Source organism: Aythya ferina, assembly GCF_964211825.1.
Source record: "Aythya ferina genome assembly, chromosome: 15".
In the NCBI taxonomy this organism is placed as follows: domain Eukaryota; kingdom Metazoa; phylum Chordata; class Aves; order Anseriformes; family Anatidae; genus Aythya; species Aythya ferina.
This window is the reverse complement of record NC_140314.1, coordinates 9205129-9231052: the sequence shown is the minus strand read 5'-3', so window position 1 is coordinate 9231052 and position 25924 is coordinate 9205129. Positions and strand designations below refer to the sequence as shown.

The following is a 25924-nucleotide window of genomic DNA, read 5'->3' as shown; positions in this document are numbered from 1 at the left end:
TTACTGAAAGTGATCCACCCACTTCTAGAAACCATCCTTTCACAGGCTGTAATACCTTTGATTTTTTAGGATGTTCTTGTGAAATACAGCATTGTTCCCCATGCTGAGTAAAGCTGGCTGACTTCCTGGGTTTGGTGGAATGACTCTACTTGTGTCTGGGTAACTGGCCGAATTTTACTCTACTTTCTAGGAAATGAAGTTGCATTTCTTTTCTTTATTTCAGCATATTTCAGATGCATTTGATTTGAACCACATTCTGTTTTTTAATTAAAGAATTACTTGATTGGTGTGCAAATCAGCACTCGTAGTGATACAAAAATACAGAGGAAATATTAAAATGCAGTCAAATAAGAGTCACTGCGTCCTTGTCCAAGAGCAGGTACAGGTAACTGATCCCGTATTTGTCCCTGGGCTGCTGGATGAGTCTCTGGGCTGGGTCAGGATGGGAACTTGGAAGCCGAAGGCTGTGAGGGCAGCAGCGCAGCTGCCAGGTCTGCAGTCAGCCCTTGGGAATTACAGGTGATGTGACTGCTGCATTCGGTATTTGGAGCTGTTACTGGCTCTTTGCATTTTTGGCACCTTAATGCCCCATTAGTATCTACATGTGACAGATATTCCTCTAGTTAATTTTTCTGGCATAAATGATCTTCAGAAGTATATTTCAGAGGCTGAAGCAGACAGCATTAACACAAAAAGCCTTGCTGTAATTGTGAGATGAAAGAGGCTACTGTTGATCTGGCCGTGGTGGGTTGACTGATGCTGCAGTGAGAGCCAAAGCTAATTGGGCTGGGAGGGAAGGGCTCGTGTTTGAAACGAGCATGGAGAATGCTGGAGGACAGCTGAGACAGGCGGAGAAAAGCCCTCGGGACTGGGATTGTGGCAGAAGCCGAAGTGAGCTGGGTGGTCACATCCCACTGAAACTCGGTTTCCTTTGAGACTGCCACGCACCAGTCACTGAACTGGTGTGACAGGGTTGTTGTGGGACCAAGGCTGCTGTCTCCACACCATATGGTGCGGGTCGGCACACACACCATGCGTGTGGTAACTAGCCTGGGTAGCTGGTAGCAAGACCGGGCTGTGCAGGCGTGACACGTGGGTGGCTTCACTTTCTGCCTAAAACAAAAAGCTGTCTCACCATAATAACAACCATCTTGATCTTTTATATAATTTCTGGTGTCTGTATTCTCTTTGTCTCTTTAGTCTGACTCTGTATCCTGTTATAGACGATCCAGCTAACTTCCATCTTACCTTACTGGGCACTAACTGGGAAGAATTGATGCTGTGGGCATCACTGCCTGGTGTGAAACCACCAAGAGTGCCCCTCATCTGCAGGTGGGTGAAATAGGTTTTCACCTGCTGGATAATCCTGTTCAGTACTGGAAAGACATCATGCTTTAAAGGACAGCATGAAATAATGCTCTCCTGAGACATACTGTGCTTTGTACTAGAGTTTTATTTAGCTTAAGAAACAAAACAAACAAAAGAACAGATCAATAGTAAGCTCTGTCAAGAATATTAAATCTGCTTTTAAGTTAAGTCTCATTTCACTTTGACTCTTTTATGGAAATATATTTTCCTATCTATGTATAGCTACTATATGTATATCAGAGATACTGTTCTGCATTGTTTCAGAAGGGGCCAGCAAAGGCTATTCCCATTTTGCTGCTTGATTTTTTTTCTGAGATAGCAACTAGGCTGATCAATGGTTTCTGAATATTTAGAGGAATGAAATAGTTGGGGAAGACACCGAGTATGATGGCTGCTTTTACCTTCTTTGCAGTTTCCTTGGGTTTACTTCATTTAAGTTCCACCAGATGAATTAAAAGCTGGAGATTATTCTCTGCTTCATACATGCTTTTAAACTGAGAGTATTGCTAAAGTTTACGTTAAAAAATTCCCATAGTAATCTAAAAAGAAACAATTTTGAGTGTAAGAGCGTAGCATATTCACAATATGGACTTTGATGTCCGTGCTTCATTTCCTCTAGACATTATTGTAACATATTGCTGAGTGCTCTGGTGTTTTTCCCCCTCCCCGTTAGCTCACTAAATTGCCCCCAGTTTCTGCAGATAGGGCTGTAACGAGAATACATGGTCTCATCGCAATCTGCCAGCCACAATAGATTGACTCCCATTTCAAACACACATTGATTTTTTTTTTTATTTTTATTTTTTTTGAGAAGCTCACTATAGTAACAGCCTTCTGCTCCCCGTGTTTTGTACCCTTGACTGATCAATGTTAGGCTTCAGGTGGAAGCCTGGACGTATCTCTGGTATGAAGTCTAGCTTTATGTTCATTAGTGCTTACAAGGCTGAGGGGGTTCAGCCTGCGGTCTGACAGTGACTTATTAGCAGCTTAAAAATGAAGGTGTGTAATGAAAATACATAGGAGCCTCGACAGTAGCTGGGTCAGGTGGAGCTGTTGTATCTTCAGCCACATCTCCTTGTGTTATGCTCCTCTGCAGCCATGCTGACTTCAGCAGCAAGAACTGGGTCAGGAGACAGCACTCATCTCTGCTGCTGGCATGACACCATGCTCTGCAAAGCAAAAAAGAAGTCATAACTGAATTGTGTTACTCCACATGCTTAAGTACTTCTTGGAGTGCTTTCTGTCAGTCTCCTGGTCTATGATATTTTGCCTGGAAAAGCATTCCTTTGTTCTCTGTATAATGTGCTATGTTTATTTGGAGGCAAACATGCTGGGAGAGTGCAGAACATATCCCAGAAAATGTGGAATCGTGGTGAAATCGGAATGCAGTGATCCTGTAAGCAAAGAACTTGTGATCACGCTTATTATTCAAAGATGATATAAGGATGAAAGGAGGGGTCTTCTGGATGCTATGCACAGATCCTCCTCAAGACATGTCTGGGAAAGCCAGGAAAACCAGCAGTATTCATTATCTAAAGGTCAAGAGTACAATAGCAAGGGAAACAGGACATATTACATAAAATCTAAAATGTTTTTGAGGTTGTTATTGTATACAGGGTAAGAATATGCCTTGATGGAATCACTGAAGAGGTGCCAGTGGGTTGTTGTAGATGTTCCCAGTGGCTCTTCTCAGTTCTAGGAACTGGTGACCGTGCACGTCTGTACTTAGTGCCACTCCTTTCGTCTTCTTTTCATTGGTACTTATTTCTGTAGCACTGAATTTAATAGTTATAACTTTATGCATATGAACTAATCTGAAATTCTTTATAATTAAAGTAAAGCATACCACTAACAATGGTAATGTATCTAAAAACAACCCTTTTCCTGTTTCCAGAAGTTTCCTATTTTCTTGGGCTTTTAAGGGGGATTTTTTTTTTCTAAACTTGCATTGATTTTACCTTAAAATTACAGATGATAAATATTATTTCCAACCTAGACAATCCTGTGATTCTATCCCTAAAGTGAGTGATAATCTTCACTTGCTCAGTGAGATGTTCTGCAGGTGTTTTCCATCACTGATGCAAATTTCTGTATGAGGTGAGCTGCAGTGTCAGGCAGCCTGCCCTGCTGACCTTGTCTGCCATGTTGAAGAACTCAGTCTTTGTTTTTTGTCTGAACTGGGAGCAATATTTGATATTATATATAAATATTTCCTTCTCTACATCTATCTATCTATATATCTTTAAATTTTAAGTATATATAGTATAAAAATGTATGTACATTTTATATGTAATATAAAACAACAACAAAAACTACTTTGATTTCTTAACATCATTTGTGGATAGTGGATTGTAGTGCTGATTGTAGTGTTCTCACAATAACTTAGACAGTATAGAGTCTGTCTGCCTTCTTACTCTTTAAATACATGGGGCATATCAAGGTAATATAAAATTGTATTTATTTTGGCTGGGGAGAGGGAGGGAGGAGGAAGGTGGTCCAGGCCCACAAGTCTTCTGCAGTTTGTCTCCCCTGTATTTGTGTGAGCTTATATAGCACCTTTACTGCTGCTACATTTTCTTGCGGAGGGAGGATATACTACAGTGCTTCATCTTCTTGTGTGCTTGTGCTGGTTCTCGGGGGAAATTTGGTCTTTTTAGTATGCAGTTGAAACAGTGTCTGAAAAAGTGTCATGGTTTGGATAATAATTTTTCAAACTAATTTAATACACTGATTTCCTTGGGATGAAGATCAAGTACTGTTCCATCCAACGTGCACCTAAAGGGCAACCTATTTGAGTTAAGTTTACTGAAACAGAAGTGACAGAATATCAATTTGTTTTCTAACTTCATGTCATATTTGAGAATCAAATAAGCAATTACATGAGACTAAAATGGATTTATTTCAGTATCAGACTTGCAGTCCACTTGTTGTTTTATTTTGTTTTATTTGATTGAGATAAAATAGCCTTTCATTTTACAGTAAACACGCTCAAATACTATATTTCTTCCTTGGCTTCTTCAGAGCTCGTAGTTTCTCAGCCTTAAGTTGAAAACATTACTGACATATAATCTGTATCTGCCTTATTTAACACCAGAAACCTTCCCTGTGCCATGACAAATATTCCCAAACCTCTCTTTCTTTGCCACAGTGACCTGTAAACTAGTGCCAATGTGTAAGTGATAACTTTTACTGATATGCATTTACCAAATCTGAATTTGAATGTAAAGTCATAACCTCACACATAATGTATTCGCTTTGCATATATGTGCAGCCATGTGTAAATAGAGGTCAAAATGTTATGTCTCCAAAAGCATACAAATACAGCTTTTGTTTTAGAAAATAGGTCCTTATCAGATTCTTCTCAGACTTTTCCAAATGTCCAGATGCCTCTGAATAATCCACATTGTCCTGCTTACAGATAGGAAGCACATCTCAGCAGCCTGCTCCTGTTGCTCATCAAAGAGCTCTTACTGTAAGTGGGTGTGTTACTAGATACGATTTACACAACTGTTTCTGCTCCCTGACACCACGTAAGGATCATAGACAGCCCAAAGGATTACTGAAAGGACATGTAACGTGCTTCACCTCTGTGCCTTCTGCCCAGGATAGTAGTACAATTGCATCCTTCCCCTTCCTTCACTCGCAGTACATTTTGTACAAATGGGTCAGATTGGCCTCCTTTAATTCCACGTGTTTTCTGAATTAGTTCCCATGATGGGGAGGCAAAGATCGTTTGGCTTTTGTCTTGGTTCATGTCTTATACAGAATTGTTTTGGAAACTAGTCTGTTACAAATTACTTCTGTATAAAAAGCACATTCTTTATCTAGAATTGTAATGTACCCCCAGGCCAAACAGGATTTTGGTGAAATATGTAAAGCTCTTTGCCAAATCCCCGAGCCACTGCCATTCACTGCATTCTACACAAATCAAACTCATGCATTTACATGTAGAATAAACATTAAAGAAACTCCAGACATGACAATTGAGGTTTTACCAGCCTGAGAATTATAGCCCAACCACGATAATTGAAGTTCTGACAGCACTGAGCTGAAATTTGGCTGCCAAAGCTGTATTTAGTTGTTTGTTTTAATGGTTGTGATCACCATGAGTTGCAAAGGGAATTAGCAGCCTTGGTCCAGAAGCAGTGGAAGTGTGTGAGGTATCTACATGCACCGTAACAATCGTCAGCCGAGGGATGATCTCTGCCAGTTAAAGGCTGAATTGGTTTCCAAAATGAACTACTCAGAGGAGTTGCTTACCGAGGCCCACAGTGCAGCTCATCGGTAGCACAGCCTCCTGTGCTGCCACTGCCCGCTGGGCTGGCGAATAATTCGTGCTGCTCTGCAAACGTTTCTTTAGCTGTGCCTTGGACCTTCTTATTGCAATTGCTCCTTTATACCCTTACAGTAAAACCATACCCTTTGTTAATCCACGTTGCTGTGGGTGTTTTTCCAGCATCCTGGCATGTGCAGGAAGGAACCATCGGGTTCATCTGCGTGTGGAATCTTCTCCCTTCCACTCACCCACCTGTGAGTTTGTAGACTCACAGAATGTTGGGTGGGGAGGGATTCTGAAGTTTCCTCTTGCCCTCGGGAAAATCAGCGATGCTTGTGCCATTCCTGACAGATTATTTATCTAACCTGCTTGTATGGAGGCTTCACAACCTCCCCAGACAACCTTAACATTGCTTAGAACCTTGTCTTAATGTCTTTCTACATGTTATTTTCTACTTCTCTTGTCCTTTATTTGGATTCAGAGAACAATTCATTGCCATCTTTGTGACAGTCTTGCATGTATTTGAAGGTCATTAACATATTTACTAATATTTTGTCCAAGGTGCGTAATAGATACTTGAATTCATCTTGGTGCATTACAGGCCATGCAGTCAGATAGGTTAGGTCATGTTATCCTCTCTGATGTTATTCCACAATGCATTAAGGACTGAGATGAGAAGTTCACCCGCTGGCTTTTGGCGAGAGGCAGCATAAATCTGCACCAACTCAGGAACAGGCCAAGGATAAAGTTTTTATTGTTCTACCCTCCTTGGTGCCTCCCTGCTTCAGTCAGGAAGTAATTTGCTTTGCTTTATTCACTGTTAGCACATCACTGCCCAGACTCAGGGACTGGCTCAGTATGGCTTCTTCGTTAGTAGAAGCAGAAGGAATTAAAACCCAGTCTTTTGCCCAGATCTGGTGATGGTGGGGAAGAAAAACTGAGTTTAATCGGGCCTCAGAGACAGCTTGTTGGCATGTGGCACATGCAATACTACTCAGAGAGTGGTCCAACTGTATACAACAAACACAAGAGTTGACTTCAGATTTACCTTAATTATTGCTTTTCTTGCCAATATCTAATACTGTTTAGCAAATGAAAATTACCTTTTTTTTCCCTTCTTTTTGATGAAGCCATGGGCACATCTCACAGAGGTAGGTCAGAGTCCCAGGTGAGGTCTGTGCCTACACGGGGTCTTGGTTTCATCGCTGCTTACAGTTGTCTTCAGTAGCTGGAGCAGCTCACCTAAGCACGGCATTTCATAATCAAAGTGTGTCTCCACTGCCTTGGGTTGTCCCACAAGGGACAGTCCACCTTTCCTTTTTGTTTTCTCACCTTTTTTTATATCCTCTGAAACATTTCAAAATTCAATCAGCTGAATTATGAATTCATTAGAACAAACAAAACCAACATTTTGAGATGTCCACAGCTGTTTTTGTCAACTTGAAATGTTTTCAAAGCATATAAATATGTACTGAGCACAAATACGTTATGCTGTTCTCATCTCTAATTATTTATGGCACTTCCATGATATTGCATGTCAGTTTAAATTTTCACTGCTGCTGAAAGCACTTATGCCGAAGTTATCTGACAGTAAGTTACAATTCTGACATGCAGCTAAAATGGTGTAAACAACATCTTGTCTTAATGGGATAGAAAGCTAGGCTTGGAGACTCGTGAAAGACCAAGGCGATAGCAGGTGCGTGTATTTCCTGAGACTCGATAAAGAGCTATTTCTTCCAAAGGGTTTTGATACTTGCCATAATACTGTGTTTTGTTGTCAGCTCTGAGGTACTGTGTTTGGTCGATGATGTTTCACAGATAGCCATTTGTTTCCTCTTTTGGATTAATGTGCTGAGCTAGAAGGGTTCCTGCCCATTCAAGTTACTGGGTTTCATTTCTCTATCGTAAGAGTAAATGCTTTTTTCATCCTATTGCACAATTACTTAGAAACCCAGGGAGGAGTTGCTCTTTTCACTCTTCTTCACTTCCTTCCTGATCCAGCTGTGTCAGAGGACGAGGTCACCATCCTCAAATGCTCTTTACTACTGCTCTGATGGAGAGCAGTTTGTGGAAGTGCTGCCTAACAGGCTTCTGACAGAGTCAACCGAGTAAGTTTAAACAGTTTTTAAATGGACAGCCTGAGCTATCGCAGACAAATTTGCCTGCAGAACAGTAGGAGTGTTCCTGTAAATGTATTCAGTGGAGGTATCTCCACTGGGGAGCGGTGACAAGTGGCTGGCATTGACAGGCTCTCCACAAAGAGCTGGATGGGGACATGGTGCCTGTCTCCAGCCCAGTCCCCAGGCAGCAGTCAGTGCCCCGGCTGGATCTGCAGAGGGAGGGTGTCTGCAGATGGATGCTTTATCGGTCATACGCTCTCTGTCCAGGATGACTTCCTCAGTTTAGTGTTAGCTTTGATTAAATACCCTGAACAAAAGCAGCAGACCCTGTTAACCCTGCGTGAATTGTAGTCGTAGTGATGGGAATTTACACCTGAGTTTAGTCCAGCATAACTTTTCCTTGTGCCTTGCAACTTACCTAGCATCAGCTGAATAACATTGATTTATCCTATGCACGCATCTAGCCTACGATAAACCTGGTGATTTCATCTCAGTCATGCAGTAATAAAAAGTAAGTATGCCAGATTATTTAAAGGCACTTTTAATAAATGAAAGTTTCCAAATGAATCCCCATCTATTGTTTGGAAGGAGATGACTTTGCTACTTGAACAAACACACTGAATTGGAAAATTGTAAGTGGGAGAAAGATGGGAAGAAGCACTTGAAACTGTTGTTCTGATTATGCTACCCGCAGCAAAAATGGATTAAGGACCTGGTCGTAAGGCGGTGGTGGTGACTGTGATTCATGCCAAACTGAAGATCCATATGACGTGTAGTTTTATCACACTTAATTTTTAGTGAGATATTTTATTAATAATAACATGCATGCAGAAAAGATTAATTCATAATCCATGCTAGCGATGATAAAGAAAACATGAAAGAAGAATGTCAAGTTTAATGGAAATTCAGTATTACGCATTTCACCTGTTTGATCTGCAAGGATCCAATGGATCTTGTGCTTCTCCTTGGAACACGTTATTTGCGTTTCAGACCTCGTGTGGTAGAGGGGTTTATTTTGTCGCCATCAAATCAGGTGGGAGTTGAGGCTGCTTAAGCAAGCCCAGTTGGGTGGTGTAACCTTTCTGAAAGTTATTCTGATGCTGAAAGCACTTGGTATAACACTATGCAAACTGAAAAACTGTCTGTGGTCGTTCAGCAGGTTATGTTGCCATTTACAGCCGTACAATTACTCTGTTGCTAACAAGTGCTCAGGTTTCTATTCTGTATACCAAGTTGGCATTGCTTAAACTGCAAAAGTTACACAGCCCTCTTGAAAGAGACTTACATTGGTTAAATGCATTCAACATCCCTTGAAAGTCAGTAGCATTTGGACACCAGATTCACTTGTGCACCTTTAAATACTTAGGCCTTAATTAGGAATAAGCTTTACAATACTATTTAATCAACCAGTGATTCTTCATCTTGTCTTTTATTCCATAATCTCTTACTCTGTGTGTGAAACAAATTGAACTAATATCAATAGCCCCCTTAATCCGTTAATCTAGCTGGCTTTTGTGTTATGAATATGAGCATGGCTTTCAAGCAGCTCCTTCTTGACATTTTGCCTGGGGTTCTAATATTTGTGCTTAAAGTCTTTGATGGATTAATGAATAAAACCAAGCCTGTTGTGTTACGTCTCTGAATCTATGTATATTACAACTTTTCCTTGTGGCAAAGATGGTTCATGGGGTTTTAGAGGCACAGAGAGCATTAATGTGTACTCAGCTAGAATCTGTGCTGCTTTGGAGGAAAACATGGCTTTTCTCTGCTATACTAGTAAATCTGCTAGAACAGAGTAGGGAGAGGGAAGAGGGTGCTAGTGAGCCATGGTGGGCATAAGAAAAGTTGCACGTGAAGCCCAGAGATATTGAGGGCTCATCTTGCCACAATAGTACTTTCAGAGCAGTGCTCCCAAGGCAGGACACTGTGAATAGGCAGGAGTCTTGCAAAGGATTGGGGTTAGAAGTGGCACACTGATAAGAGGTTGAGAGCTGATGGTGCTAGAGTCAGACATGGTGGTAGCTATGGCACAAGCCTACAGTCCCCTTGTGCGGGTGCAAGGAGATGAAGTCCGAAGATGCATGCTGCTGGAAGAGCAGAGTCAGGCATCATCTCTACACGCTGCAGGATTTATTTGCTGTTCAGGATTTACAGTCATCTCTGACAATTGCTTCTTGCAGCCGCAAAACCAAGTACATCCTACACTGAAGCACAGCAATAACAAGATTTGAATGTCATTAGGGGCTGCTCCTACACATCTTGTATTAAAGCAGCTAAGTGTTTAACCCATGAATAGAGCTCCTATTATCTTTGCTTTTGAAACCCCAGTATAGATCACTTAACCACTCTGCAAGAAATCCCATGAGAGACCACAGCAGCAGGGAACAAAGAAAAGTGAAAAGGAATGTATCTGCTAGAGCTTCTTAACCACATCTTTCATATGAGCACAGAGTCAACTTGAATATTACTCCTAATATAGATTAACCTAAGACAGATTTCTCCAGAACATGAGGCTATGAGAGAATTTGGTTAGATAACTGGCAGAGCTTTCTTTTTTTCATTGTGTGCAGCACAAAGGAGAGACTAATGATGAAATGCATAACGCCGCCTCATTCCTAACGTGGGACTTAAAAAAAAAAAAATAAATTAAAAAAAAATGTTAGATCCAATTTGTGTCTTCCATCTGTGCTCAGGTAAATCCGAGTCAGAGATGATAATCCATTTCACTGTAGTTTATCTAGCAAATTGAGCTATCAAATAGTGGGTTTGGTTTCAGGCAAGGTTGTGGCCATTTGAGATGTTTCAGTATTGTATATGGTTAGATCAGTGTCTTCCACAGCTGTGTAAATCTGGTGGTGTGGGGTTGAAGAGGTAATAGAAGCATGAGATCTACCCGTATAAAACTGATTGAGAAGAAACTAGCCTATCTGCTGACTAACAAGCAAATTACCTGATTCATTTAAATATATTTTGTAAATACTAAATGGTCATTAACAAATAGCACAGGTTTTAAGTTATATTTTTATGCTTAAAAAAAAAAAATCAAGTTCACAGCACATTAAACAAATCTTTGTTTAATCACGGGGAAGTTATGTACTAAAAATGGGGAAAAAGTCTTTTTTTTTTTTTTTTCCCCCAGCCCTTATCTGGTGACTTGAAGAGGCCCCTTCCTAAGAGAGACAGGGTCAGGCTCCAGCTTCATGTTCAGCATTCCCTCTGTGATTGCAAACAGTTAACTGTGATGATGGAAGGTGTGTGCACAGTGAGGTGAAGGAATTAAGGCTAGGAAATGCAATCAACCTATGCTACCAGTCAACAGCAATCTACTCTTTATGAGTGTATTTGCAACAATGTTTTAGCAATAGCTTTACAAATTAAATTTAGGGCTGTATATTAAAACAAACAGGCTTGCACATGCATGCATAAAATCTATGTTAAGAGCTGGCTATAGCTTGCTTCCCGGTGCAGCAACAGGGATCACGACCATGCTGCGTACCAGCCTGCACAGAAATCAGGACGCATCCAGTACTCTCTGCGTGATCTGATTATGGCCCAAATGAGCTCACTCTGGACATCGACCCAGAACTGGGCTACAGAAACACTTCCCTGGTGAAATGTGAGGGTGTTTACTGGTAGCCACATGAGTTACAAAAGCTCCTCTCTTAAACAAAGGCTTAGCAAGACTACCTAAGCAAAGAGGAACAGGGATGCTGACTTCCCCTTTCTGTTTTGCTCCTCTGAAGGTGTCTTAGGTAGGGCTGCAATGGAGGAGAAATGCATTTCTCCTCAGACACATTGGATAAGCTTTTGGTGAGCAGGGCAGTTTTCCTAGAATGAACTTCCCACAGGCAATATTCTGGAATAAAAGCCACGCTTCCTAGCGAACAGCAACATGAGAAATGTTCTTCAGGTAGGACCAGACTTTCAAAACCCTATACAATTATTTTACAAATACCTCAAAAAAAAAACTAAGAAATCACTGTTGGTCAGTGGCAACATTCAATTTGAAACCAGGTTCAGTTTCTGAATATTTTAAACTAATTTGTGTAGCATTGTTCTGTAAGGCATCAATTCAGCAAAGCATGGAAGTACATGCATTACTTGGAGCCCTTGCATATGCCACCCAATTCAATGGGATCACACGTCATTAAGTGCTTTTCTGGGCTGAAACCTAATTCTTTGAGTTTACGAGAATTTCTGGATGCTTATTAGGGTCATAAAAGAGCTAAAATATTTTACTGTAATAGTTCTTCAGGAAAAGAAAAACCTAACAAAAAGTGTCCCACTATTACATGAGATTGAGTATTAGAATCTATTGTAGGGCAAAAGAGTGCCTTATATTGTATCAGTCACCTGACTGAGTATTTGGATCGTGTTGAATTAGGCCACTTAGGTGTTGTCAACATTTGTTGCCTGGTTTACAATTAATCAGAAGTAAACATCACCATAACTGAACATTTTATTTGATCTTAAAGGTGGCTTGCACATTATATGCAAGTAACTTGTTACATGAACTTCTTCAATATTTTATACTGTGGTGTAGTGTCAAAGACTTAGAGACTACAAGAGTATGTTTGCCTTTTTTATGAGCACAGTGTAATTACTGTAGGGCCTACTTATTTATTTTCCTTTTCACTGAATAATATTTAGTTCTTCTCCAAATCTTCTCTGCCTTTACAAGAGAGGTAACACTTATTAATGTCACTCCTGGGGGAAAATATTGCAAATTAAATTCTGTCCCCTGATCTGTATTCTGTGAGCCAAGGTGTTTACTCACAGCATCTATTTGTCTATTCAGAAATGCCTGTGCATGTGCGTGTCTGAATTTTGCACATGTAAATATTTACATATTTGAGTAATTCTGTGATACAGGACTTGCATTACACACCTGTGGTGGGTGATGGGGGAATGCATTAGGAATTCTTACACAGAAGAGTGGATGTTTCCTGCACATCATGTCACTGCCAGAAGAATTCTCCTGCGTTACAAACACTTCCTGGCCTCCCACAGCAGATCGTTCTCCAGGCAAACAAGTTGTCAGGCATGGGCCATAACCAAAACTTAAAATAGATGGAAGGAACCTGTAATTTCAGCACTGAGTTGTCATGGCAGGAACTAGCACTGTCCAAAAGGTAGAACTGTGGATAAAAGTTCTCTCTTATCAGACAGACCTAAAGGAAGTAGAAGCAGCAGGACTTAGTACCTCGTGTATAATCTTCCTCACTGAGACCACAGATGGAGCAAGCCACCACCTTCAATGAGCAGCCCCTGCTGAAGAGTCATTGCAGCTGCAGTGCTGTGAGATAAATGCCCGTTTTCACAACTGACACAGCCATGACAAAGGACACCAAACCACTCCTTCTCCTTATAGCGGGTTACAACAGTAGGTGCTGTAACGTGGCACAACTTGGCTATCTCTGTATGTACATGACTGACTTGTGTAGCTTCAGGCACGCAAACCAGCAAACAAGCCTCTGAATACATGTGTGCAAGTGGTCGCTACTTAAGCATAGTCAGAAGTGGTCAGTGGCACGGCTCTGAAAATCAGAGGCAGCTGGTATGTTCTGGACAAGGCTGCTGATGTGGATACATTGGTTTACCAGCTTTTCTTCCTCCCAGTCAGGAAGTTCTTCAAAGCAGAAAGCATCATGAGGCCAAAACCATACAGATGTAGAAGATTATTTGAAGATCCTTCTGCTCTCTTCTACTGCAAAACTGCTGTAAGTTAGCTTGCTCATGAGTATTTTCCTCTGGCTCCTTAGTCTCCAAAGGGCTTCAAGAACATGCCTTTTTCTCTTGCAAAGAAGTAGACTTGTTCCCTATGGTAATATATTTTCTAGATTCTGAATGAATCTCACATCTCCTGCTCCTTTTATTTCTTTGTGATGGAGATCTGGAGCATAGACAAAAGTAGGTGCTAGAAACACTAAAAATACAAGTAATTCTCAAAGATGGTAAAGGAGGTTTCATCTTGACAAAAATCTTCCCAGATTTATGTTTAAGTGTTTACAATATGTGCCCTATTCTACCAGTTCAGAACCTATTAAAATGAGAAATCACATAGCATAAGACTCACTCATCTTTACATACGTTGGACCTTACTCCACCAAAGGCTGGATTTCTCTTGGGGCACATCTAATGTCTTGTCTGAATACTTCCTCTTCTTGTACTACCCAATCTACAGCCAAGCCAGTTTTTGCATCCTCTTTTGTTAATGCTTATCTAAATGTAGTGAAAGTAATGATATCAAACTTGTTTGTTTAAATTTGTGTAGATGTCTTTTGATTCGTACTATCCTTGATAAATCTGTGGTGTTCACGGGGCAGTTTCAGAGGTCAGTGGAAACTACCGTGCTAACTCAGCTGTTAAGGGTGGCAGCAGGAGATGGAGTCTGCTTGTTGTGTTCCTTGGGTCCCAGAGCAAGGTAGCATGTTCTTAATGCTGTTTTTTTTCCTGGGCAACTCAATCCAAAGGTTTGGAGAATTTGTGTAGAGTTTCAGCAAGATTTCACTCTCCGATAGGGGCACGTAGTAGCATTCTCCACCTAGCATGCAGGCTTCTGTGGGACTGCACAGCGTGGTCAGGGGACACAAGTGCATCAGTGGCATGCAAATGAGCTGTTGCAGCTGCCAGTACTGGATGTGACATATATTGTAAAAAAAAAATGCTTCCTGATATTAAAGGTTGCATTAAATCAAGTACCAAAATACTGTCCTGGCTGTGAAGAGCAGATGCAGTATTTTGTTAGATGTTAGACAAATAAACTAGTATCATGCCAGAAGCTTAAGAATGAAACTTTGTCTTTAAAATACTGTAGTTTTCAGTTTTAGGCAAAATGAGACAGTATTGGAATCTTCTTTAAAAAAAACTGTTTATTTTCTAATTATTCTTTCTGCAGCACAGGACAGTCTCAAACATGGAAAATGTTTCAGGTGAGTAGTGGAAGAAATCTTGTCTGCACATAAGTTGCATTGGCATGGCATTGTAGTAGATGTCCCAAAATCTGTCTGTCAGTGTTTTGAAGAACTGTTTAATCATGCAAACACAATCTCCAGTGTCATTCTACATGCAAAGTTCTATTTCTTCTGCTTCCTTTTGATTTTCTTTTTGGGTACCACCTGTCTTTTTGCATTAAGTGGAAAGACAAAAATAATTTTTTAAGAAAAAAGGTAAAACCCAGATTGAAAGCCCAAGCCAAAAAAAAAAAAAAAAAAAAGCCAGTCCCTTCTGCAGTGCAACAAAGTGCAGTCTGCAACAGTCAATGGCTGATGCTAACTTAGATAATCCAAAGTAGGTCACCTTCATGAGTCTTCCAGACTTTCCAACTTAGTAACTCAGAAGGATAATAATACAATTTTTAGTTAATGAGAGAACATCAGAAAAAGGAACTGCAGGAAGCTGTGAACTGCAATATCTCCTTATTGAAGGCAGAATGCCACATGGCAAGAACAGATGGGTAATCCTTTCATGATTATCCTGGACCACTGGCTGAAAGGAAAAAGCTGTCACAGCACTGAAGGCTGTATATAAAGTACATATACATGACATTTCCCCTCACTGGTAGTAAAAGGTTATATATGCTAAAGGATTACACAGAAAAGGGGACAATTTAGTGTGATGGTGACGGGAGTAATTCTTCCATTTTCCCTCCATTCCTGAAGTGGAGCATATGCCAAGGTCCTGAACTAAATACGTCTCTCACAAAGAAGATGTAATATATATTCCACATACATACTACATATTTTATATAAATTAAACATAGAAAATACCTGCTTTTCTTCCCTCTGACTGAAATTATCCAAAAAAAAAATAAAAAAAGGACGATTTATGTTGCTAATTTAAGATATTGTTACTGGAACAAGATGTTGCTGTAACAGATTTGATTTCTGCATATATGTAGTGACATTGGAACTTGTGTTTCCAAATTGTTAAGTAGTGAAACAAGGCAGCAGCAGGTTAAGAACAGCTTCCTGGAATCTCAGGTTTTACAAGACCACCAGACCCAGAGGTTTTCTTTGCAGACACTGGTGATATCTCCATGGTCGTTAGCTCTGGCAGTGCGTGCTAAGAGAGAACATGGCCTTTGTAACTCACTTGGTGAGGAGTTAGATGTAAAATGAGCACATAGACATGAATCTTCAGGATTTGGTCATCTGTGAAGAGATATAATAATATTGACTGGTGCATCTACCTGAGTGGTCAAGAATGTAAACGTAAACCATAAAATGACCGGAGAATATAGTGTAACGTAATGATGGTGCTGTGGTTTCAACAAAATCAAGACAGATTTCCTCTGCTTCTAGTGTATTGCAATATGCCAGGTTTTTTGTTTGTTTGTTGTATTTGTTTGTTTTGTTGTTGTTTTCCTGAGCAGGCACTGAACTGTACCTTGAGAAGCGGAAATTTTTATCAGCCTCTCAAAAAGTAACTCCTTAACCTATTTTGCTTGTTCAGATTTGATGCATAGGCCAGTAACACCAACCTCTCGAGGAAAAGGTTCTCCTCCATACACACAGTGCTTTACTGAAATGATAGGGGTGGTATGTTTTTCTTGTTAGTGACAGAAGTCGGGGTAGGAAGGGAGGAATGAAATTGCCACTTGAGGGAAGCATGCCCTCATCTCCAGGAGATACCTCTACTGTTACTGCAGATTACTTGTGGTACATGGCTCATGCTCATGGCTTATTTTGAGTATTTTCTGTTCCTAGGTGTTAAGATGTTTTGAAATCCTGGGGATATATGCAAGTTTGCCAAATAGTCTAGATTCTTCAAAAATTTTGTTTTATAATGGAGTATATTAGGGACGCTTGTCCTTAGAAAAATCAGTTCATTCCAGATATGCCTTTTCCCCCTTCACCATGATAACATATCTGCAATCTAAATTTTGATGCAACAGGGACATGTCTGTTTTTAAGAAAAATGCAAATCTTCACTCTGAAATAACTTAGTCTTTCACTGAATACAGAATGTGCTTCTAAACCATCTATGAGTCAGCCTGTGAGTTGGAGTTCAGATAAGCCGGTAGTGTTCATTCACCAGATGGACCATAAGCTCTTCAAAGTAGAGGAAAGGATATTGCTTATTAACACTGCTCTAAACTTCATTTATTTCCTTTGACATGATTCAATTTCAGACTCTGTTTATGTTGTAAATAGGAAGAAGGGTGTATTTTAATAACAGGATAGGTAGATCTAGATAAAAATGTTACTGGAACAGCATCTGGTTATTTATTTCTGTTACTCTGGGTAGCTCAGATTGACACCCATGTCCCCTCACATACACCCAAGCTGAATTATTATGCAGCTGTGAAGAGGTGAAAAATAGTTAAGCCAATTATCTGTTAGGATTCTACGGCAAATTAGCCAGGTCACATTAGTTTTCCTTGCTTAAAACATCACCTCTTTGACTGCTAAGTGGAACCATGATAATACTTTTCTATTAAAAATCAAATCTATTTTCCCTCTTGTACTTTGTGCTAGACGCTAATAGTCTCATGGAACATGAGCAACAGCAGAAATTTTCAGTGGTAACTCTCACAAATGTGCTCCATGTAGACAGATTAAGTCTTTTCTGATGCAACATAGCTCACTTGAGCTGCCATTATTCATGAATGTGATCATAGGACAAGTCCATTTTATGTTTTTAACTTTTCTGTCATTTCTGATATGAGTTTATTCTTAGGATTTGTGAAGTTTAGTTTTTCCATTTTTTTTTCCATCTTCAAATTCTCAAGAATCTCCATCTTGCCTTTTTTACTTTCTAGTTTGAACCATTATAGTACAGGGAAAAAATAGTTGAATTATGCTGCTATTTGCTTCTATTTGGCTGTTTTCTTTGGAAACAGAGGAAGGATGTTATGAGCAGTTAGCGGTCACTGGTCATAGTATGGTTTTAAAAATGAATGCTTTACCTCCTGCGTTCTCCTATTTTACATAATCTCTGTAAATACAGGGGAGAGGAGGATGTTGTTGAAGAGGAAGCCTGCTCCCCTCCCTGCTCAGCACAGAAGCGTTGCCTGCTGGGGCTCCCATCCATACACTGAAGACTCAGAACTCTATGGCCTATAAATTAACGTGGTTTGGGGACAAACCTTTCCAGACATGCTTTCAGTAGCACACACACAGGACTGAGCATGCACAGCTACTCTTCACTGCCTTAATCAGTCACAGTGATTATATACAGAAATTAGGAAAATCCACAGATATTCTCCTGTATAAAAATTGCCTGAAAATCTCAAGGAAATTTTCCAGTAAAGATGGATCAAACTTTGGTCATAATTACTGCTGTGTTCCTTTTATAGTGAGCAGCATCACCCTGTGCTGAAATGTTGCCTGGCTGTCTGTGGTTTTATCGTCACGCATCATGACCCTCATCGGTGAGCTTGTCAGCCCAAGATTAACAGGAAGGAATCGGCTCTGCCGTCACACTGGAGAGCTACGGTAGGGGCGTGGAGGAAAAAAAAATGGAAATGAGTAGTGTTGCTAGTGGCTGTAACCAGGAAGGAGATTTATAACCCCCTGAGCAAAAGAGCTCCTGTTAAAAATCCTACTAGTTATGTGATGCTTCTGGGGAAGATCTTGAAGCAGCAATGGAAACACAGAAATGGCCTGTTACTGTTTAATGAAGAGTCAGTGCCCCTGCACAGCACACAGCATCTCACAGAAACGTGCACAGTTTGTACTTCAGGTGTCAAAGTTCATGGTATTTTTCTTAGTCAGTCTGAACCTGTGTTCAGTAAATAGTTGAATTCTGCTTTTTTAGCACTTCTGTGGAATTATTTTCAATGTCTCCCATTTCAGAAAGAGGTGAAGAGGATCAGAATCGGGCCTCAAGGTCTAAAGCTCTTCAAAACTCGTGGTGGTTCTACTGAAGTTCTGCCTGTTCAAAGTCTGTCTGTTGTGGCTCCCTGAGTGCCTGCCCTCTCCAGGCCTGAGGGAAGGCTGCATGGGGCTGCCCCATGCCAAGACCTCAGCTCCTCTCGCTGCTTTTGAAAAGGTACACACTGTTAATCCCAAACTGAAGGCACTTCTGTCTGCTATTTATCAGCAATTTGCTTAAGTGCATTTACAATGCAGTTATTTGATGATTTTGAATAAAAAGTATCCATTAATATTCCAAGCTCTGTAGATTGTCACATCAAAAGTATTTGAGAATACTTTGAATTTCTGTAGTTTTTTGTTCAAGCAATTCACTTTGCTGTGCCATGTGACCAGCAAATCTGATGTGTGTGCAACTGGTGCAAAGTCGGGCACTGCCAAAATTCATTATCACGAGATCTCTGCCCATAAAGAGCAGTTCACCATCACCACAGTTGGCAAAAATGGACGCTGTCCCACGGCACAAACCGGAGGTGAGCCGGACAGTGGCCAGCCTTCACACAATGACGGGTTTTTGTGCTGTCTTACCTGCAAGTTACTAACAGCGTGTTTTGACCTCTTCATTTAGAGATACCTTGAAGTCAAAGATGACTCTGACTGCGACCCTCTTGGAAACCGTGTTGTGTTTGGGCCTGATTCAGAACTCGCTGCTCTGTGAATGAGGAGTAACAGCACTGGCATCGATGGTTTCACACCAGGACGGAGCACCATGAAGTGAGTGAGTACCCAGCAGTGCCACTGGCAGGTGCAGGACCACAGGGCCCGGAACTGCCAGGCACAGAGCAATACCTTGCCAGTCTTTTTTAAAGATGCCATTTCCCATTGGAGACTCAAAAACCACGTGTTAAGAACAATAGATTATTTATTCCTAAATGTCATACAACTGTCTGATCATGACATTGTTATTAGAAATTAATTGTAACCTTGGTAAGTCTTTGTCCAACTGTGCACAACTGTGTAAAGCCAAATGCAAAAGCAACGCTTCTTACTTCTAACCTGCCGCACGCTTCATCCTCTTCTGTAACACTGTGACAAAAGGCACAGCCTGGGAAGCTATCTGTAGCCTCACTGCATCGTGAGGAATATTCCCTTAATACAGGATGCCTCTGAATCTTAATACTTGTCTCATGAATCTTCAGATTAGAAACTGAAGTACTTCCAGTGTGAGCAAGCTCCTTATGGTCTGTGCAAAATTTACTTTTCTATCATTTAGGGGAAGGAAAAAAAAAAAGCAATTGTCTTTATCAAGAGATATTATTTTTCACCTTTGGATTTGGTGTGTAAAGCAGAATGGGGCTTACAGAAGGAGGCACTGTGCGGGCAGATTAGAAAAGTCCGTGCTTCACTGCCATCATCAGATAATGAGATCTCTCCGATTAGAAGCCAATACCCGTGCGGGAGGAGAAGGGAGCAGCAGCGATCCCTTCAGAGCAGGTCTTGTGCCAGCGGGCAGTCCCTCACCCACACGGCCGGGCTGAGGGGGTCGCACATCGCTCTTCTCACCGACCCCTCCGCTTCACGGAAAGGAAGCGAAATTCCGCGGAGCACCATTGCTGGGTTTAAAAGACCCGAAACCAGCGGGGCAGGGCCGTGCCGGGGGGCAGAAGCCCCGGCCCCGTCCCGCTCGGGCGTCGCCGCCCGCCAGGTGCCGCCCCGCCGCCGTCCCTCAGAAGATGGCAGCCGCCCGCCCGCCCGCCCCGCCCCGCCCCGCTCCTCCCCGGCCCCTTCCCCTCAGGCAGGGCCGGGGCTCGCCCGCCGGCAGCCCCCCGCCCCTCGCGGCCGCTCCTCCTCCTCCTCCCCACCGCAGCCTCCCGCCGCCCTCCTTCCTCTCCTTCCTCTCCCTCGTCTCCCTCCTCCACCCCCGCTCCGGGGCTCGCCCCGGCCGCGGGCCGCCCCGTCTCCCCCCCCCCTTTCTCTCCCCTCTCCCCGCCGCCTCCCGCGGCGCACACCTCCGCCTTCCTCCCCCTTCCTCCTCCTTCCTCCTCCTCCCGCTGCTGACGTGTGGCGCTGCCCGGCTGAAAACTCGGCGCCGCGGCGGATGCGGCGGCTCTCGGCAGCGCGGCGGCGGCGAAGATGGTGGCGGCTCCGTGCGCCCGGCGGCTGGCGCGGCGCTCCCGCTCGGCGCTGGTGGCGGCGCTCACCGTGCTGCTGCTGCAGACCCTCCTCGTCTGGAATTTCACCTCCCTCGACGCCGGCGAGGAGCAGCAGCGCGGAGGGGCCGGCCGAGAGAAGAGAGACCGCGGCGGTGCCGCCGGCGGCGAGAACCGGGAGCACCCGCAGCGCCGCGGAGCCGGCGCCCTGCACGGCAAGGCCATGGTAGGTGCGGGCAGGGCGGCCCGGGGCGCTCCGTGCCGAGGGGGCTCCGTGCCGGGGGTCGGTGCCCGCCCCGCAGGTGCCGCCGAGCCCCGGTCTCGCCGCCGGGCAGCGGCTGTGCCCCCCGCGGAGCCCCTCGCAGCCCCTCGCCCCCGCGGCTCGGCTCCTCCGGGGCTCCCCCCCGCGGCTTCGTCGCCCCCCGGAGCTCCCGGGCTCGGCTCCGGCGCGGTTCGGCGATGGGAGAGCTCGGGGGATGCTGCAGGCGCTGCCCTCGCTCCTCGGCGCGTCTCGTTTCGCGCTCGTGCGAACTCCCCGGGTTGTTGCTGAAATCCTCGGGGCCTGGGCACGCAGGGGGCCTGCCTGCCTCCCCCGGTGGTCCCCGGCTCCGGCCGGGTGGAAGGAGCCGAGCGGTGCTGAGTGCGGCCGGCATGGAGCCCAGCACACGCCTTGGTGCCTGCCCTTCGCTCGGGAGAAGCTGCCTTTGCTTCCCTTGCAGCTCTGTCACAGGGAGGCTCAGGTTAAGTAAGTTTGGTATCGTCCCTTAAAGTATGTACACGTTTTCATCTTTTTACATCCTGAGAGAGAAAGCAGGGGCTGGGGTCAGCGATGGCTTCGTCCCTGGAATGACCAGGGCAAGGTGCTGGGAGCTGCGTCTGAGCTCATGGGCTCTGTCCCCAGCACACAGGGCAACTTCTCAGAAAGGCAGCACGTACCTGTGCTGTGTGTGCAGGGCCTTGTGTGTGTTTGAGATGGGAAATTTAAGACCCTGGCTCCCTGAATTCAGATTTTGTCTCTGTGCATCACCTTAGGTTGGTGCTTACTGTGATCGTGAGCAAACTATTCAAACTGCATGATTTTCCTCCAGCACTGGTATCTGTCTTTTCTGGGTAGCCTTTCATTTGTTCATCTTCCTTTCATTCTCCTTGAGCATTTTTCCTTCTGGGTCTCTCCATGTGGGTTAACGAAGGCCAGGCTGTGGCAGGGGTTCAGTACCGGGGCTGGTCTGCAGCCCAGCACCTGACAACTCGGGGCTCTTTAGGAAATCCTCCTCTTCCATGGGCTCTGTGACACATAAGGACGTGCACTGCTTGCAGCTGTCCTACAAACGCCCTGGCCCTGTGGCTGGTTTGCGCCCGGTGCGCTGGGCTGGGCGCTGCGCTCGGGGCTGAGCGCGTCGGCTAATGCTTTCCGTGCCGCGGCTGGAGGATGCGACCGGTTGGATGCTGGCAGCTGTGAATCACTGCTTGGTGCACACAGATTCGAGCAAAGACCTAAAGATGGAGCACTGGGGCTCCTAGTAGAAAACGTGTCTGAAAACGCTCACCGGCTGTACCAGCTTTCCCCTCGCGGGGAGACACCGGGTGTCCCACAGCTGGTGTTGCTGTAAAGAACCGTGCCCGGGGCGAGCTCTTTGTCCAGGTGATTGGGCAACGTTTCTTCAGGATGACCTTATGGCACTTGCGGCTTTGCCTAACCTGCTGGGAAGCAGCTGCTGCCCTTAAACTACTTGATCAGTACCTAAAAGCCCACACTTAAACACCTAGCGATCAGTTACGGTGTGAGGCAATTTCTGCACAAACGGCCAGGTGGCTCACTGAAGGTTCAGCTCCCAGGTACTCCTGACACGCACACAGCATTGATCTAACCCTGCACATGCTGTCTGTCTCAGAGGCAGGCCCAATTCTGATTTCAGACTCATTTCATGAGGAAAATCTCTGTTTAATGGAATTACATGATACAGAATCAGTGTGAAAAAAGATTTTTTTTTCCGTCTTCCTGCTGCTTTGTTTCCACATTAAAATTTAATTTAATGCCCAAGCAAAGTTGCTATCCTTTTCAACCCAAGGTTCCCATAGTTCGTGTATAGCAAATTGTTCTGCAACACTTGGAGGAGCTGGCTGGGGCGAGCACAGTATCGCCTTTGTATCCAGATGTCGTTGGGTTAAGCATGCCTGAGAGCCTCTCCAAGTGTTTTCAGATTTCTCTCTTGCATTTCAACCAAAAAAAGAATATTAATTTTAATGTTTCTTTTGTTTGGTAATGGAGTGGTGTGTTTTAAAATATCTTTGGGGAGTATTTTCTGAATAGGCTGCTAAGTGTTTGTCTGAGACCTACTGTTTGGTCGCTGTTCTCACTCTAAGGAAAGCCTGTACCACGGAGGAGCCCGGCTAGCTGCTTCTACAGGAGCCTTTGTGCTAAATAAAGCTACACAAACCAGATCTCCCAAACTTTGTGAGAGAGAGCTCTTCTTAAGCCCATGTCTGAAAGTTGCCATGTGAGGTTATGTGTTTTTTTTTCATTTATTTTTGTCTCTGACCTACATACAGGACTAAAATTGTGGTACGTGTTTGACTTTACTGAGTCAGACATAAGTAGTGCAAGGATTTGGTCATTTGTGTCTGTGGGAAAAGAAACATCACTCTTTGAACCAAGTGGTTAAGAAGCATTCAGATTTTTATTAAATGCTGTCAGATGCCTGTAATAAGCCATTTCATTTGAAAAATAGAATAACATTGTACTGTAGGGAAAACAAACAAATCGCCACCGTACCTGTGCCTTATTGAATATGAGTTGTCATGTTGGCAGGAAGAAACATTTTAAATTGAGCTCTTTTGCAACTGAAAACATTTACTGTGCTGGATCCCCTGGCCAGCTGCATCTGGAGCTTTCATTACTCATAAGCAGTTTCCTGCGGTTGTTCGCATTTAATTAACCCAAGTTATAGATATCTGTAAAGAAGCATGAATTGTATCAGTAGCAGTGACTTCAGTGGGTGCTTGCAGCCGTGTGTGATTTTTACAGCTATTAGGCACCCTTCGCACAAGCTTTATTTGTTCTGCAGAGCTCAAGCATTACAAGCAAGAATTAAACAACAGCATTCTGTGAAAATACTCTAAGCATGCTGCTCGGTCTCAGGATCTTTTTGTGCAGCCTGTTAGGGGTGGTGGGAGAGTCTAGTCAGTGGGAGCTCTGTGCTGGGAGCCCGAAGGAAGGGAGGAGGAATGCAAATCCCTGCTCCGGGGCAGCTGGTGACGAGAGGGAGGTGACAGCAGAGCATCTGCCGGAGCCTCGGCTTGTGCCGCAAGGCAGCCGTGCGTGTGGGGCTGTGCTCGCTCGCCCAGCTGCGGCCTCTGCCCTAGGATCCTTCAGTGGAGGTGGCGGATGGGGCCACGTACCTGCTCCATGGTGCCTGGGCCCCGTGGCACCGCTGGGTTCCTGCTGCTCCTGCTCACCGCCAAGCTGAGCGGCAGCGCGTCGCTGCTTTGTCAGCCCCGTGAGTTACAGCTGGTGCCTGCTGGTGTAGGATCGAAGCCTTGCTGTAGCCTGAGACGTTGGGTATTCCCTTTCGAGAAATGGCATGTTTCTCTCAGCATGGAGCTGTCTAGGGCACCAAATGTGACTACTGATAGCTGGAAATATTCAGGAGTGGGAAATGCGAAAAGAAAGCGTGCCCTGGGGACAGCGAGGGTTACCTGCTCCAACTCCAACCAAAGCTGAGCTGTGGAGGGCAGTGCTGAGGATCTGGTGCCTCTCCCTCTCATTTTCTTTTCTGCAGGGGGAAACGTGGTGGTGGCTCTTCTGCTGGGGCTGTGGAGCATTAGGCTGGCTGCATTGCTGCTCTGTGGCTGGGTCAGGTGAATGGGCTCAAGCAGGTGCTCGGGTGCAGTCCTGCACGGCCTCAGGACTGGAGCCTCGCTGCAAGGTCCCATGTGGAGTTGCACATAAGCATTAAGTGACTTGTTAAGCTCCGGAGAATGAAAGAGACTTTGCAGAGGGAAAATGAAGTGATTTCACCCCTAACTTGGAGTGTTTGCTGACATCAGTGAGGAGGTTCCATACGATACATCACAGCCAGGTGGCACCTACCTGAACCTCTTCCCCTGTTGATACAGATGTGCAGCCTCGCTCATTTCAGCTCTGAACGCAACAAATGGGAAGGGTTTGGAAAAATGTCCAGACCTAAAAGGTGCAGGGGAGCTTAATGCGAGCTAATGATTTCTGTGTGAGCCTTTGGTCTGGTGTGCATTGGGCTCTGAAGCCCAGGTCCTCGCTGGTTGCAGCACACCTGTGGGTGTCGGTGGAACGGCTGAGCTGAGGCACCTTTGGGTGACTAAAATTCATGGCATCGAGCTACTGGGGGGCTGAACGTGATGCATGTTCTAGAGAATGGGTCTGTCGTGCTGACTTGGCCATTAAGGACAGTTTTGCTTGTTACCAGGAGCTTCATCACCCAGCACTCCGACTTTAATAACAATGGAAAAGGAGAATGGAGACAGCTAATTATTTTGTAATGGGAAGTGGGGGGAAGGATACATCTGGAGCTGGAAGCCGCATAGTGATTTTTACAAAGTCTTGGCACTTAACAAGGCACATTTTAATGCAACAAATCTTTTCGGTAGCAGAGAACTAATATTTGCATTATTTAAGAAGAGTGTTAGAACCGAATTAGATTGATGGACTCCTGCAGCAGTTACCTCATTAAGCATCTTTTCTTTGGGGATGTGGGAAGGTATTATGTGAAGTGGATCTGTGTTAATTGGTTATGCCATCTGAAGCCTTTTTCAGGCCACTGGTGTGTGTTTTGTTGCTTTTTTCCTTTAATTCCTTACTGTATGATGGGTTTTTGCAGATGTTCTCTTTGAGGTAGAGGCATATCCATTCTCTTTTTTTTTAAGCAAGAGAAGACCAGCTGTTGTACAGGAGACATACAAATTCCATTTACTTACTGTCAGGTATTGCAAAATGGTTACTCTTTAGTATAAAAGGCTCTCATTATCTGCCACATCTCTCAGCTGTCTTGAGAATTATTTTTCAAAATATTTTTCCCTTCTGTATTGAAAGTCCATGATATGTGCTACAGCATCTTATTAGTGCTTGATGAAGAGACAGGAGTACAATGAAAGCACGAAATCAGCTTAATTTGCAAGAATAGTCAAGTTATATAACCTCAAGGATTAATTTTAATCAAA

General features: G+C 43.8%; 1 protein-coding gene and 1 long non-coding RNA gene across 6 annotated transcripts in view; both read left to right on the top strand.

Annotated features, from left to right (window-relative positions):
• Nucleotides 1–19758, top strand: part of LOC311445060 — a 320201-nt gene extending 300443 nt beyond the window's left edge. For 2 of the 5 annotated variants that reach the window (XR_014698178.1, XR_014698180.1), the window contains 3 exons: nt 18065–18203; nt 18564–18759; nt 19210–19758. This is a non-coding gene — a long non-coding RNA (uncharacterized lncRNA). Of the gene's footprint in view, nt 1–13383; nt 13485–14662; nt 14697–18064; nt 18204–18563; nt 18760–19209 lie in introns of all 5 variants that reach the window. The other 3 variants (XR_014698179.1, XR_014698176.1, XR_014698177.1) reach the window with 3 other exon arrangements.
• A 798-nt stretch (nt 19759–20556) lies between these two features.
• Nucleotides 20557–25924, top strand: part of XYLT1 (xylosyltransferase 1) — a 183701-nt gene continuing 178333 nt past the window's right edge. The window contains exon 1 of the mRNA XM_084536741.1: nt 20557–20957. Within this exon, the coding sequence (XP_084392867.1) occupies nt 20715–20957 (243 nt within the window). The 5' untranslated portion in view covers nt 20557–20714. The remainder of the gene's footprint in view (nt 20958–25924) is intronic.